At 42.1% G+C, this 16060-nt stretch overlaps 1 protein-coding gene across 1 annotated transcript in view; it reads left to right on the top strand.

Annotated features, from left to right (window-relative positions):
* The window catches only part of LOC147460446 (uncharacterized), a 68481-nt gene extending 58696 nt beyond the window's left edge, over positions 1-9785 (top strand). Inside the window, exon 2 of the mRNA XM_086507693.1 lies at positions 7386-9785. Within this exon, the coding sequence (XP_086363819.1) occupies positions 8892-9650 (759 nt within the window). The 5' untranslated portion in view covers positions 7386-8891 and the 3' untranslated portion in view covers positions 9651-9785. The remainder of the gene's footprint in view (positions 1-7385) is intronic.
* Positions 9786-16060: the final 6275 nt, after the last annotated feature.

Raw genomic sequence — 16060 nt, 5'->3', positions numbered from 1 at the left:
CCATTGAAAAACAAATGAATCAAGGAAAGGTGTTGGTTGTCAATGAAAGGGGAGACTTTTAGGTCCAATGGCATAGACTTGCAGGTGAGCTTAAAGCACTGAAGTGTATATATAATTGTGGAATGTATGCTATGGTAAAGGCTCCATGCTTGTATTGTATGGAGCCTCACTACAAGAGGTTGTGTGCTCTTGTGACGCTGTTAGCGACGGAAATACATTGGGTTTTTATAACCCCCGGCGTCGCTAAAACCGTCGCTATGAGCGTCGCTATAAGCGTCGCTATATAGCGACGCTCATAGCGACGTTCACACTGAAGACTATAGCGACGCTCATAGCGATGCTACAGAGTCATAAATAGCGACGGTTATAGCGACGCCCGAGAGAATTCTTTTTGGTGGCAGGGCATTGAATGCCCTGCCACCCATCAACCATATTGTACTTGATTCACTTTTTTAAAAAAGTGCAAGGGTCGATAATAATCCCAAAATAGTCACCCACAAGACGCATTGTTTGCAAAATTGACAATTGTACACATCATAGGCAAAATGAATTGATTGGCAAATGTAATAATGACAATTGTACAACATCATAGGCATAAAGAATTGATTGGCAAAAGGAACTGCGATGACAAATGTAATAATATACATGGTTCAAAAAGACGTATAAAATCCGTCTCATGATACATAAGCTATGAGAAATCCTAAACTAAGGCTATCTAGCTACGGCTAAACTGACGTCGTCTAGTCAGACGTCTCATCGCGTCCAAGCGGCGTATCTGTCGGATTCTGCAAAAAAAGACAATAAGACAGCTTTCAGTAAGTATAAACATATAACGACATTTATAAAACAATACAAAAAATAAAAAAGAGTAAACCCTAATACTAACCATGCCGCCGCGAGAACTGAGAATGTCCATCAGGGCGTTTAAGCCCTTCCTACCTGCGTACTCGCGTTGCGAACCTCCATGATTATCTTGAACCATTGCACGTCGAACAAGTCGACAAAACATCCTCTGTAATCGATCCTCAAAATCTCTTGCAGCGTGTCGAAGTAAGTGAGTTCCGCCACCACAGGATCTGCATCAGAGGAACGTCGTCGACTAGACTGTTCAAATTTTGCCATGATTCCACAATCTTGAGTAAAACGCTTTTTGTCGATTCGTTCCACCCTAAAATGTCGACCTTTACACCATGCTGTTGTGTATGACTTATACTACAACGAACAAAGATTATGAGTGGCCGTTCAAACGTTTATAAATAAAGTCACTTGCTAGTCGTACATTGCAAACTTACCTTGGTCGCGCAACCCCGAGAGTACTCCCACTCTTCCTCAGTCACTTCGTCACCGCATTGTTGTGCGCTTTTCAATTGGTTGTGCAACCATCTTAAGCTCATGAAGGTTGGTAGGCTCTCCAGAACCGCTGGATAGTGCACCGGTGGTCGTCTTCCCCGTCTCCACTCGATTCGTGCCCTTTGTCGCTCTTGCTTTGCATCCTCATATTGTGAAATCCTCTTTTGCATCACTGGATTGTGAAGCATGCAAAATTGGTTGATTTTAGCCTCTAGATCTTCCGTCATCTTCTTCTCAACACCGAGATTGCACATGACAATCCCAGATATGCGCTCATCATCTATGGTTTGCCATAGCGTGTCCCGGGCTTTATCAAATCTGTCTAGCCACTCTCCAATGTACACTAGGGACTCTGATACCAACCAACCTTCTGCCATGCTACCCTCCGGACGTGCCTTTTGACGCACATATCCCTTAAGCGTTTTCATGAAACGTTCTAAGAAGAACATCCATCTGGAATGAACTGTGCCAGTTATTTCCACCTCATCAACTATGTAAACAAGAAGATGCACCTGAATGGTTAGCATTGTAGTAGGAAAATGTTTCTCAAACATGCACACAAGCTCCGCAGCATTTAGTTTGGCGAATGGTATGGAGTCTACGTTGATCTCCTTTTGTGAGATCCATTGCACCAGCTTTGCAAGTTTGTAGATTGTGTTACGGATGTCGAGAGACAAACATCCCTCAATGGCAACTGGTAAAATAAACTGTAAAGTATGTGCAGCAATGATATTAAAGTCCACATTTTATGCAATGATATTAAAGTCCACTATGAACGTACCTGACACATTTTATGCCAATCGTGTGACTTCAAACCAGTAAGCTTTTCTTCTTTAGTAAAACACGTTCGGAGCGAGTGCATTACGCCAGTGGGGGTCCACAAAGATCGAATGGTCTCTTTTACTTTGCGTTCTTGGGCTCCTGTGAAAATCCATGGTGCTTTAGGGAGTTTTATCGATCCATCAGACGCTGTTTGCGGCCAATATTGCTCCATACGATCCACATTTCTAAGGTCAACTCTGGCTCCCAAAGTATCTTTCTTGCCGGTCAGATGGTCCCATAGTAGATTACCCACATTTTTGAATATGTGCATTGGATCGAGCAAGTGATTGATCATGAGTCAGGGCCAGTATGGTAACTCGTACCATGGAGATAGTCTCTTCATCCCTGGAGGCAATCCGTCATCGCACATCTCCTTCTGCTCTAACCATGCTTGTGCAGACATCCTTGGTGGCTCTCTTCCCAAAAAGCCGTCGCGTAACACATGATTCTCTGGAAGATACGTTTGATGACCTTCGTAGATTTGCTTCTTCAGTGAGGGTGCCCTCGTGCATTCAGTCTAGGTCCACATGTGACACATGCTCTGTATCCGCTTGTTTGAAGCCCTGCATGTATACACATGATAATAGATCAACTATGGGAAAAAACAAGATTTACAGTGTCTGAGTGAGGAGTGTCAATAGATCACCTGAGCATTCTGTTAGCCTAGGATAGTCATGCATGGTCCACATTAGAATGCCTCTGATCAAAGCATTCTGTCGTCCTGTGTGTCGGCTCATATCCACCACCTCTATGCCAATCCACAATTGTTGTAGCTCTTCCAATAGTGGACGAAGATACACATCCATATTCCCCACTTTATATCGCCCTGGCACAATCAAGCTTAGCCATAGGTGTCCCTTCTTCGTAGTCAACCACGGGGGAGTGTTGTAGTTGACGATGACAACGGGCCATACACTGTAAGATGTTGATCTTTGACCAAATGGATTTACGCCATCCATAGCCAGGCCTAAGCGCAAATTTCGAGCTTCCCTAGCAAAATCCGACCATGTTCCATCTATATGTTTCCAGGCTACGCAATCTGCAGGAATTCGTAGCACACCATCCGAAGATTTATTCTCCTCATGCCATGATGCTAGGGCAGCCATGGACTTACATTCGAAGAAATGCTTGATGCGAGGAAGCAGAGGGAAATGTCGCAAAACCTTTTGTGGAATTTTTGTCCCGTGGAGATCTACTCGATATCTTTCGGAATCACATTTCGGACACTTCTCCATGTCTATGTATTCCCCTCTGAAAAGAATGCAGTCATTAGGACAAGCGTGGATAGAAGTGTAATCCATCCCCAAGTTTCGCAAAATCTTTCTTGCTTCATCTCGGGAATCTGGCATCACATTGTCAGCTGGTAGTATGTGCTCTTTCAGCAATCTACACAACATAAAAATATGATAAAGTCGTGTAAAAATCTATCAGATCATTATACATTTAGAGTTTTATTAAAGTAAACTAATTGTAATAGATCACCTGAAAAGCGCTGTGACGCTAGTGTCACTCCATCCAAACTTTGTCTGCATGTTGAGAAGAACCAGGAGTGCTTTCAATCTAGACATACGTGCTCCATTGTACAATGGTGTATCGGCTTCACTTTTCATATCATCATAGATAAGACTTTCTGAATCCATGATCGTCTCGATCATTTCATCAATCTCGGGCTCAAACATTGCCTCGTTGGGAATGTGCTCTGCATGATCATCCCCCGAGCTGTCAAAGGCTACATCTTGTGGCCTCACATATGCTGCTTGACCAAAGCGCCTGCGAACACGTCTATTGGGTTGCAAGATTGCTGCTTGTTGGCCAGCGTCAGAGTCCGACGAGTTATAATTGGCAACAACTCGATCTATAATAGATGGATCGAACTCGCCAAATTCGCGAACGTGCTGCAAAGAAACACGTCTTGTCCGTCGCACAGCATGCTTGCATTGATTACAAGGACATAAGACCCTCGTTGAGAGATAGGTGTTTCGGTTGGATGGTCCCACATCCTCGTCACTACTCATAATGAGGATAAAAAACTTATAACGTGGACAACAAATTCAATATTCTATTGGCATTCTTCGTCTTATCTCTCTCTCTCTCTCTCTGTCTCTCTCTCTCTCTCTCTCTCTCACTCTCTTTACCTCACATTCTCTAGTCATGTCCAATCCCCGCACACCTCGGTCTAGAGGTGCACGGAGATCAGAACCACCGGGTTATAATCTCGTCTTTATTGGTCAATACCTATATTTGTGGGTACAAGAAATCTACACACCCACGTCTACATGATACTGCATGTAGTGGACAAAACCCCTTTGCCTCTTCTCTAGCTGTAGCACTTCACAGCATCTTAACATCTTTTCACAGTAGATCTTTTCACTGTTCGTCTAACTCTAAACCCTAAACCGTAAGTAATTCTTGCGTGGACTCGATCTAACGTAAATAAGCGTAAATCTAAATAAACGTAAATCTAACTAAAAATAAACCTAAATCTAATTTAACGTAAGTCTACATCTAACCTAATCTTTAACGTCTTTTGGGATAGTTTCCTACGACGTTAAAACTCTCTTCTTCTTGTGTGTGTGTGTGTGTGTGTGTGTGTGTGTGTGTGTGTGTGTGTGGGTAAACCTAAATAAACCTAAGTCTAATCTAATATAACATAAATCTAAATCTAACGTAAATTATGTTATATTAAAAACAAAGAACTAAACTAACAGGGATTATAAGAACCTTAAAACTGATTTAACACATAATTTTTCACATAACTCGGCAAGAGTTGGCATTCTCATCACTAAAGATGTGAGAGTTAACTTCCGGCGGTGACGCTGCCTCATCTCCATCCACATCTGACGACAGCAATTGGCCCTTTAGACCGTTCTTGCTCTTGTTACTAACTTTGAAGTTGTTGTTGAATGACTAGAGGTTGTCTAGATGGTCATTGTGTCGGGGATGTAGTGACTCTTGCCGCCCTGAAGATCCACCTTCTTCCCTATCTTCTGAAGACATTTCACCAGTACTTTTGGATCGACGGAGCCCACCATGAGTGAAGGCAGCAATACCCTATATTCCATTGAGGGCTTTCTTCACCCGCTTCATGCAGGCATCGCAGTCTATGGAGACCTAAATCTAATCTAATATAACGTAAATCTAAATCTAGCGTAAATAAACGTAAATCTAGTTAAAAATAAACCTAAATCTAATTTAATGTAAGTCTACATATAACCTAATCTTTAACGTCTTTTAAGATAGTTTCCTACGACGTTATAACTCTCTTCTTCTTGTGTGTGTGCGCGTGTGTGGATGTGTGTGCCAATAAAAAGAGATAAATGGTATAACCTTTCTATCACCCATGCCAAGTATGATAGATTGATTAAGCCATTTCCCTCTTGAATAATAGGTCTTGAGTTCAACTCCTCGTCGACTAGATCTTTAGGTCTTTTAATTTTAATTAGTTTCCTACGACGTTAAATTAGTTTCTCTCTCTTTCTCTCTCAATGTGTGTGCGTTTTTTTTGGATCGTATGCATGTTTTCTCTCTCTTTTCCTCTCTCAATGTGTGCATTTTTTGTTTATGCATGTTCTCTCTCTCTTTTCCTCTCTCAATGCGTGCGTTTTTTGTTTATGCATGCTCTCTCTCTCTTTTCCTCTCTCAATGTGTGTGTGCATTCTTTGTTTATGTATGTGTGTGTGCGTTTTTGTTTTTGTTTGTACTCTCTCTTTCTCTCTCTCTCTCTCTCTCTCTCTCTCTCTCTCTCTCAAAAACACTATGTGTGTGTGAGAGAGAGAGAGAGAGGGAGAGAGAAAGAGGGGAAGGGAACATGAGAATGAGGAGAGGGAAGGAGCATACCTGGCTCTCCTTCCTCTCCTCATGTGTGTGTGTGTGTGTGGAGAAGAAAAAGAGAGAGAGAGAGAGAGAGAGAGAGAGAGGGAGAGGGAGAGCGTTACCTGCTCCTTGCTTGAGGGCGCCGAAAAACTCAGATCTGAGATCTGAGTTTTTGGGCGCGCTCGGTTATTTTTTTAGCCCAGTCGGCGTCGCTATGAGCGTCGCTATAAGCGTCGCTATGAGCGTCGCAAATTTACAAAGAAAGTTGCGACGCTCATAGCGACGCCGGGAATTTTTTTTTTGAGCGTCGCTGTGTGAGCGTCGCTAATATGAATAGCCTCTTGTAGTGCCTGCAAAGACGATGGACCCAAAATGGTGGAGAAAGGCACCTATAACTCGCCACAATGAGGATCCTAATTTCTACCCAGTTCTAAATATTCCACTTGCCAATGTCTACATTTGTTCAATGCATTCTCTTTGCAGAATTGTGGAGAAGTTGCTATATCTGTACATTGGGTTTGCTTGGAAAATCAAGAACTCAAAAGAACAGAAGGTTGCGGTATCGGCACTTGAACTAGGTTTGTTAGAGATGGGTTTCTATGGGGGCAATGTGAAAATCCAGCCGGACGAGAAGAGGTCAACCAATGATAAAGATGTACCTTGCAAACTATCTATTGGTAGGGTTAAGGCACGTCGTTTTTTATCAAATCCAACAGGCGTCAAAGATAAGAAGCTAACCAAGCGTGGAAGGATATATCAGTCCACTCATGTCAGTATCCACTAGTGTACCCTGGTCAGTATCCAAAACATTATGTAGCAAAAACTTTATGACGAGGATAACTTTGTCTGCATTCTGTGGTAGCATTGGTCCACCTAGGAAGCGTGAGAGCGTCTTGAGGGCGGATGTTGTTGTACTTCCCTCTTGGGACATTCCATTGTGAAATACTACTATGGGTGTCTCACAGGGTCTGGAAAGATATTGTCCTATTTTAGGCGCCAGGCATTACCGCGGATATTACCACGTCCATCACCGTTCCCATTACCGCATCTATTACCGCGGCCGGTCATTTCAAACGGATACATGCGAGTCCGAGGTTGCGGGGGGGGGGGGTACAAACCACCCTCTCTACCTTTAGCTATACATTATTTCATTTTTTAGCTTTTTGAGTCTTTTGATGAAGATTTTTAATTTTTTGTGGATACTTTATTTTGTAGTACTTTTAAATGTTTATTAATTGCATTTTTTAAGTTCTCTTTTAGTTAAAATTAATTTTAGCACTCATTGTCATTTATTCCCTTTGATGTTAACTTTATGTAATTTTTTTAATTCTGTTTAGGGCTTGTCTAATTATTTATTTTTTAGGACACATGACTAAATAAACAACATTTCGCGTGTGCAGGACATCGACTGGGATGATCGTGGTCCCCCTAGAGGTCTTGAGCGTGATCGTTGGCTCAAGGAAAAACTCCCTTGTCCTTGCGCCAAGTGAAAAAGGGCAATCCCTCGCTTGAAGCGCATTGCCTTGGAGAACGTGGAGAACGAAGAGCTTTGGCATCCTCAAAAAAGTGCTTGGAGAGATGAAAGCGTGACTCACCCATCACTTGAGGAGATGCCCCATTAGTCTGTGTTCGGTGGTGGTCAATTGGCACCCAAGGCCGAACAACACAAACAAGATCTACTGGGCCATTTGGGTGCACCGCATGGTGATCCTCTCGTGTGCGGTACTTTGGCAACTCGTATGGTGTCTCCGTTGCACTTTCAGGTAGAGGATGCACACATGTTTGACATGTGTGATGAGTTACTAGCTCATGAGCGTGACGTGTGCTAGGAGGATTGTTAGCCCTGCACTAAATGGGCTGCCAAAATGGAGAATAGATTGATGACGAGTGCCCGAATACCTCTTTACGACGGTGCACAGTACTCGGTGCTCTGAGCATTGTTGGAAGTCCTCAACTTGCAAGAAAAATTCTGTTGCAGTAATGCAAGTGTCGATGTACTACTTTTGTAAGTAGGGAATGTGGATTTTATATACTCTCCACTCGCTTTATGGTGATGTCTTCTAGCAATTATAACAATATGCATGTTTGTTGTAGTTTGATGGGCAAAATGTTGCCAAAAGATCACCACATGCCTCCAGATCGTCGACGAGCTAGATTGTATGTCACTGCACTTGGAATGGAGTATGAGTGTGTTAATGATTGCACGCTATACCGCAATGAGTATGCACATGCTACCTCATGTCCAGTGTGTGGAGAGGCACAATACAAGACATGAGTGAGCGGGGTGCACCTACACCGCAAGCTATTGAGACATTTTCCATTAGTTCCTCACATTCAACACATGTTTAAAAGCATGTCTACCATGGAGCTTTTCGCGTGGCATGCCAACCATCGCTCAAATGATGGAATGATGTGTGTCCCTGCCGATTCACCTGCATGGAGGCACATCGAAACTTAATGGCTAGAGTTTGGGTTGGAGCCTCGACACTTGAGACTTGGGTTAGCAAGTGATGGTGTCAATCCCTTCGACACTAAGTCTACTTCATGGAGTACTTGGCCTGTGGTGATCGTCAACTACAATATTCCACCATGGGAGAAAACCAAGAAAGGCAATATACTTATTTCCTTGCTTGTGCCAGGGAAGTACAAAGTGTCAAATATTGATGTCTACCTCAAGCCCCTCATTGAGGAGTTGGAGGAGTTATGGAGAGGTTTTCTTGTTGTTGATGTCTCACTTGCAAAGGAGGGGAGAGAGGCCATTGTGAAGGGAATCCTTATGTGGACTATGCATGACTATCCTGGGCTTAGAGAGATTTCTGGTAACCCCCTTTCATCTATCTCTCTCTCCCTCTTTCCCTCTCTCCCTTTAGTTCACTTTAGTTTACTCATCTCTCTAACCATATGATATGTATGTAGGGTTGTACATATCGGGGCATAATGCATGTCCTACTTGCGGTCCATCGTTGGTGACGAAGAGGCCCGATTCCTTGCACAAAGTAATCTATCCAAACAACCATTGTTTCTTACCGCAAGGGCATAACAAGCACAAGGCTCCAACAAATGGGAAGACCCCTCTAAAGCTCATGATGAAATATTGGGCAACCATTTGGGAAGAACACCACAACAACAATCCTCCATGTCCTCCACCAAAAGGTATGTCAAGGTATTCCATATTTTTAAGGCTTCCATATTGGAAGGACTTAAAAATACAACACCTCTTGGATTCCATGCACATAATCAAGAATGTAGCCCAAACACCATGGGACCACATTATTGGCAAGAAGGACTCTTTGGGTGTGAGGGAGGATTTGAGACTTTTAAAACGTCTCCCCACCTCTGCTACTCCACGTCGTGCCCCAAATGGAAAGATTGTGCTTCCTAAAGCACCATGGATGCTAGACAAGGTGAAGGGTACCATTGCCTCTATTCGCACACCAACAGGATACATGAGGTCGCTAAAGGGAGCTTTTACAAAAGCGAAGAAAGGTGGAAGCGTTCAATTGTATGGGTTGAAGTCCCACGATTGGCACAAGATGCTTCACGTAATCTTCATACTCCCTATTCTATCTATAGTTTGTGTATATGACTATCACTCACTTTCCCTTCCCCTGATTTACATTGTAGTTCATTCTGTCGGGACAAGAAAGTCAGGGACGCTATTTTGAAACTATGAAAGCTAGTAAGATACACCACAACACACTCAATTACACCTTTTTTATGTACACAATAATTTCAACAGGCACTTAGTGTATCCTTGTGTGTTTTCTTGCAAATTTGTGATCTCCAACGGAATCGAAATAGATGATATCCCTGCTGCTCAAATACTTGCAACAGAAACTCTGTGTGCCATTCATGATGCATTTCCTTGATCGATCCTTCTTAGTCAAATTCACCTCTTGGTTCACGTGGTGGAGGAGATCGCTATATGTGGAGTAGTGCACGCGCGATGGATGTTCTTCTTAGGGAGGTTTTTAAAGACTCTCAGAGATTTTGTGTGGCTACGGTCTCAACCAAAGGCATGTATGGCCGAAGGGTGGATTTTTGAAGAGGCATGTGTTTACATATCAGAGTATTTGGCATAAGTTGATCCTTCAATGCCTCGCATGTGGTGAGACAAGGAAGATGCAAGGATGACTTCACACCTGCCAAGTGAAAGCGAAAACTACTTAACATGGATATGAATCTATCCCGAGTGGTCAATAACTTTTGTATTCCCAATGTAAAGATTATGACCAAGTGGGTGGACTTGTGGATAGTGGGAAAGGCAAGGCGTTTGCAAGAGAGAAAGCATGGAAACAAGCACATGGAGGAAGGAGGGCACCCCCAGTGCCTAGACACCTTGCATGTTTCCCAGATATCATTAGTGTAGAGTGGATTCATGAGAGAATGACAGAGGCAAAAACGCGCGGAGAAAACATCACCTGCAAAGAATGGGAGTATGCATGAGACTGTGTACCAAAGGTAGAGTACTCATATACCTAAACCATATTGTAGCGCTATTTCTTGAAATTATCTTCAATATGTATTTGATAAATTAATATATTTTTCTATTTTGAAGTGCATTTCCTTTAACTGTATGTGGTCAAAGGATCGTCACTTCCGTACGTGTCACATTGACGAGCGTAGAACCACCATGGATTGTTCATCATAGGCAACTTTGACACAAATGGTGATGAAGCTAGGTACTACAAATATATTGAAAGGATAATAAAGGTTAATTTTATAAACTTTCATACCTTCATCTTCGAGTGCAAGTGGTTTGCAAATGTGTCCAGACGACATGAGAATGGCCTCTACATGGTGGACTCTATTGTGCATCACACAGGGAGGTATGACAATTTAGTTTTTCCACACAATTGACCTTAACATTGGCTATCATCAAATAAGGTTTGTGGATGAAGATATCCTAAAGACCGCGTTTCGCACAACGTTTGGTCTTTATGAATATCTAGTCATGCCTTTTGGCTTGACTAATGCACCAGCTACATTCAATCTTCTAATGGAGAAAAATTTTATACCTTATCGTAAATTCACTGGAGTGTTCTTTGATGATATCATCATCTACTCCAAGTCTTTGGAGGAACATAAGCACCATCTCCAAGTGATTTTTCAAGCATTGAGGGAGAACAAGGTTCTCCTCAACCAAAAGAAAAGCGAATTTTTCCTTCAAGAGATTCAATACCTAGGTCATATTATCTCTCAATATGGTATCCGTATGGATACATCAAAGTTAGAGGTAATAAAAGCATGGCCTAACCCAAAGAATCTACATGAGCTAAGAAGCTTTATTGGTATGTGCGCATACTATAGACGCTTCATAGCAAGATTCTCTTAAATAGCAAGACCACTACATGGCTTAACTAAGAAGAACGTTAAATATGTATGGACTGCTAAAGAGAAAAATTCATTTGATAAGCTCAAGGAGAAGCTTACCTCCCAACCAGTCCTCATGCTTCTGGATATCCCAAAACCATTTGAGGTCCAATGTGATGCTTGTGGTGACTGGCTTGGAGCAGTTTTGCTTCAAGAAGGGCATGCCATAGCATATGAGAGCCGAAGGCTCAATACGGATGAACGAGTCTTGGGCATTTATGAGAAAGAGCTTTTAGATGTTCTGCATGCCCTAGACACATGGAAGCACTACCAATTGGGGACTCCATTTATTCTACGAACTGACCACCAGAGTCTCAAGTATTTCATGACGCAAACCAAGCTGTCCGACAAACAAATGAGGTGGAAAAATTTTCTTTTGCAATTATATTTTCATATTGCTCACATTGCTGGTAAGCACAATCAATTGGCTGATGCACTTTCCCACGACGACCAAGAAGTTAATGCAGTGTCTATAGCTACTCACAATGATCTATCTTCTATGATAGACGAGTATGCTACCAACCCTGATTTTAGAGACATAACGTCAGTCCTTGCTTTGGGGAAGAAAGAGGAACCATTCACCTTGTAGGATGGTTATCTTCTCCACGGAAATAGGCTATGTGTTACCCATTCCCTTCGTGAGAAAGTTATGTATGAATCCCATCCTAGTCCCTATACGGGGCATAGAGGTATTCAACCTACTCTTCGAGGAGTAGAGACATATTTCTATTGGCCTACCACGAAAGTGGACATACAAGAGTATGTTTCAAAATGCGTAGTATTCCAAAATAACAAATATGATAGAGGAAAGCAACCTATATTATTACTCCAGCCATTGCATATCACAAATTCACCATGGGAGAGTATATCCATGGATTTCATCTTTGGATTACCCAAGTCTATCCATGGGAATGTGGGAATATGGGCAATAGTCGACAGGTTTAGCAAACAAGCACACTTTATTCCTGTTATAAATACTATTAAGGCACACCAAATGGAAACTCTCTTCATATCACAGATTTGCAAACACCATGGATTACCAACATCCATCGTGTCAGATAGAGATCCTAGAATGATCAGTAATTTCTAGAAAGGTCTCTTTGAAAATCTAAGAACAAGATTAAATTTCTATTCGGCCTATCACCCACAAACGGATGACCAAAGTGAGATAGCCAATCTTACGATACTCGATATACTCAAGACTTATACTATCGAACTAGATCAACGCTCACAATGGGAAAAGTACTTACCTCTTGTAGAGTATGCCTACAATAATACTATACATACTTCTATGGGAAAAGAACCTTTTGAGATCATTGAGGGAAGACCTAAAAGTCCCTTGCTACTCAAAGTACATGGAAAGATCTACGCCGCCGATTAGTATAGTCGTGACCTACAAGAATCTTTTCAAAAGATTAAGGAGGCTATATCCATCTCTCAAAAAAGGCAAAACGTTGCTGCTGACAAGCATAGAAGGGCCTTAACATTCAAAGAAAATGATTGGGTCTTGCTTAAGTTTCCTAAGGCTCGATTAAGGCAAACCACGGGCAAAAATCCTACGGGCCATCAAAAGTATTATGCTAAACTAACAAAAAGATACTATGGTCCTTTTCATATTTTGAAGCCCATGAATGAGACTGCTTACCAACTCAAGTTGCCCAACCATTGGCTCATACACAATGCTTTTCATGTGAGCTTACTTAAGCCCTACAAGGGAGAGCCACCAAGTGAACCAATTATTGAAGACCCTCCCGAAGTTGAATACCAAGACGAGGTGCTACAATCCGGAGCTATCCTTCGGCATGAAGGCAAGGTACTACGACATGGTAAGATTATCCGACGGTATCTTATTAAATTCAAAAATTATCCTTTTAAAGATGCTAGATGGATGCAAGAAATACAGCTTAAGGATAGTATGAACCTTGTCAATGCTTACAATGCTACATTAGAGTAAGCAAATGTACAAATTTGTTTAAAATGATCCATGTTTTTGTCTTACAAAACTAATTCTCTTTTTAATTGTGCACAAATTTAAATAGTATGCATGCTTAGAATCATGTTTGTGATGACGATGTCTCTCAATCACCAAGTAGAATTCGTCACTCTACTTTGGGAGAATGAAATGGAGTAAAGAGCACACATGCTTGCGGCAACTATGTCTCCCAAGCACCAAATGGATTAGTCATCCATCTTGGAAAGATGTTGTAGGGTGAAAATGGATCCTCTACCCGCTAAGTAAAACTGACTAATAACTAGGACTTTATCTCTTCTACCTCATAGTCGAGGACGACTATGATTTCAAGAGAGAAGTAATGTAATACAATCTAATATCTAACCAACCAAAATGATTTTCTCATATTAAACTGATCACTTAATGTGGGAGAATAAACGGGAACAAGAGTCAAGATATAGATGTGCTTATAGATCTATTTCAACATGGGGCCGATGGTAAAGGGGTTCAAATGAGAAATGGTCTATCAAAGAGCAAGGCTAACCAACAAAGCAAAATACCTTAGGGTTGGATTCATTAAAGCCTCCAAAGGTAAGTGTTAAAAGCCTTAAGAAATAGTCTTTAACTTTTAAACTTTAGTCAATTAAGGTCCAAGCAGGCAAGGGGGCAACTTGCTTAAGCAAGGGTTGTGCTTAAGCAGGGGGCCTGCCTGCTTACCAAGTTCAAACAACTTCCTATAAAGGAGGGGGCGAGCCCTACAAAGGAGGGAGGTGAGTAGTGTGTGTGCACCTCACCAAGGGCCTATACTCTCATGAGAGGAAAGGGGCCACATGTCAGGTGTAGAGGCACACTGCTCAAGCAGGCAAGGTTTGTGCTTAAGCAAGGGGGGTGCTAGCTTAACCTCACAAGAGGGAAAGAAGGACATTTGTCAAGAGGCTATACACCTTGTCCCAAAGGGAGCCAACCTCTCATTGGCTAGAGGGCTACATGTCCCAATGACCTTCAAGAGAAGCTTAGGAAAGGGGGTCGACCAAGCTACCTCTCTCTCTCATTTGAGCATCCCATGAGCCCTCTCCTTCTCTCATTCTTCTCTTCACACACTCTTGTGAAGCAAGAACTTCATCTCCTTCTCCAAGCTTGAGAAGTTGAGTGCCTACTACAATAACCTCTTGGCTATGGATGCAAATGCACACAAGAGAATGCTTATGCTTAATTATCAATCTCTCTAATCTCCATTCTCACTATGCTAAGCTATGCTACAAGACCTATAAGTGATTATGTGCAAGGGGGTATTGCTTTCTTGTAGAGATACTTCTATTTCTCTCTTCTTCCTCACTCCCTGTCATCCCTCCTCACCTTTCATGGTGTTTGGGGTCTTGGGATTGAGGCTGGGCATTTTTCAAGTTCATGCTAATCATGTTTATTGTTGTTGTTATATTAATTTTTGGTGAGTGAAGCTTGCCATCTTCACCTCATCAAGAAGATCTCAAGGAACACAATCAGTTGTATTGTAAACAAATCTTTCGACATGGAAGAATCTATAATACAAATGCCTATTGGAGGGGGGACCGGCTCCAAGTAATCCGTTCATCTATTGGTGTCAATTTCTCTAAACTCTCACTCTCTTTTACAAGTATTTTTCATGCCATGTTAATGAAGTAGTGTGTTAGTGTTGCTCTCTCCATCCAAGCACTTTCCTTTTCACTCTACATCTACACACAAAGGAATGCTCAAGGAAATGCTCAGTATGTTATTCACTTTCCGCTCCAACTCAAGTTAAAAGGCTAAATTCCATTACATTGCAAGAGCGTTTCATGTCCCAGCAAAAAATGTCAAAAGTGGTGTATTTATAAAGAGCCAGAGTGCATCATGCAATGTATCAGCGGTTAGAGTGCCCTCCCTTGACTCCTATGAGCAACCAAGCTAGAAGGAGTTAACATAGAGTGCATCATGCAATGTGTCAACGGTTAGAGTGCCCTCCCTTGACTCCTATGAGCAAGCAAGCTACAAGGCATTAACATCATAGAAACTCTGTTTAGAACACTCATTTTGGAAATGAAAGCAGATTTCCAAGGCATACCTGCCAACGAAAACGTCCATTTCTAAAATGCACAGGATGCCTCAATAGCCACCCACAAGATAGCGACTCGATCAGCGAGAAACCTCCAAAAGTCGTCTGTGTTGGGAGTACCAAATATTGATGCCAATTGTCCGGAGGACAATAGCCACAGAAATTCTACAGCCAAAGATAAGGATAGCAGCCCCCATTAGTCCTGAAGGAGACCAAATTGGAGATTGCGAGTCTCTCACTACCGCCAGGGTATCTGAAAACTTTCCTGCTCCAATACATATGAAAGCAATGATAATATTGGTGGCAAAACCACCTTAGCTCTGTCGTAGTTCAGGCAACAATGCAAATGGTGAATCCAAGAGCACGTTGAAGAAAGAGAGCATTGAGCACCATGAAAGATTGTTCTTTATCACAGAACTGTGGCGGACTAGCCCTATCAAAATTCCTGCCCAAAGCACTAACTGCTCAGAATTATTATGGCCGAAAAGTTCAACACACACGACCATTCACAAGAAGATTTAGAAATTTTCTCATGTAGGAAAACGGAGTCTTTTTCAGTGTTTTTCATACAATGCATAACATCATGAGCTTCTTCTCGAGAGGCACCGCATACCTAGCTAGGTACGATTGGGGGCAAGGGACCGCCGGCCCGCTGTCCCCAATCAAACGTAGCTAGGTAT

This window comes from Adiantum capillus-veneris, chromosome 3 (assembly GCF_014529385.1).
Source record: "Adiantum capillus-veneris isolate H3 chromosome 3, ASM1452938v2, whole genome shotgun sequence".
NCBI classification, from domain to species: Eukaryota; Viridiplantae; Streptophyta; class Polypodiopsida; order Polypodiales; family Pteridaceae; genus Adiantum; species Adiantum capillus-veneris.
This window is presented reverse-complemented; position numbering and strand designations above follow the sequence as displayed.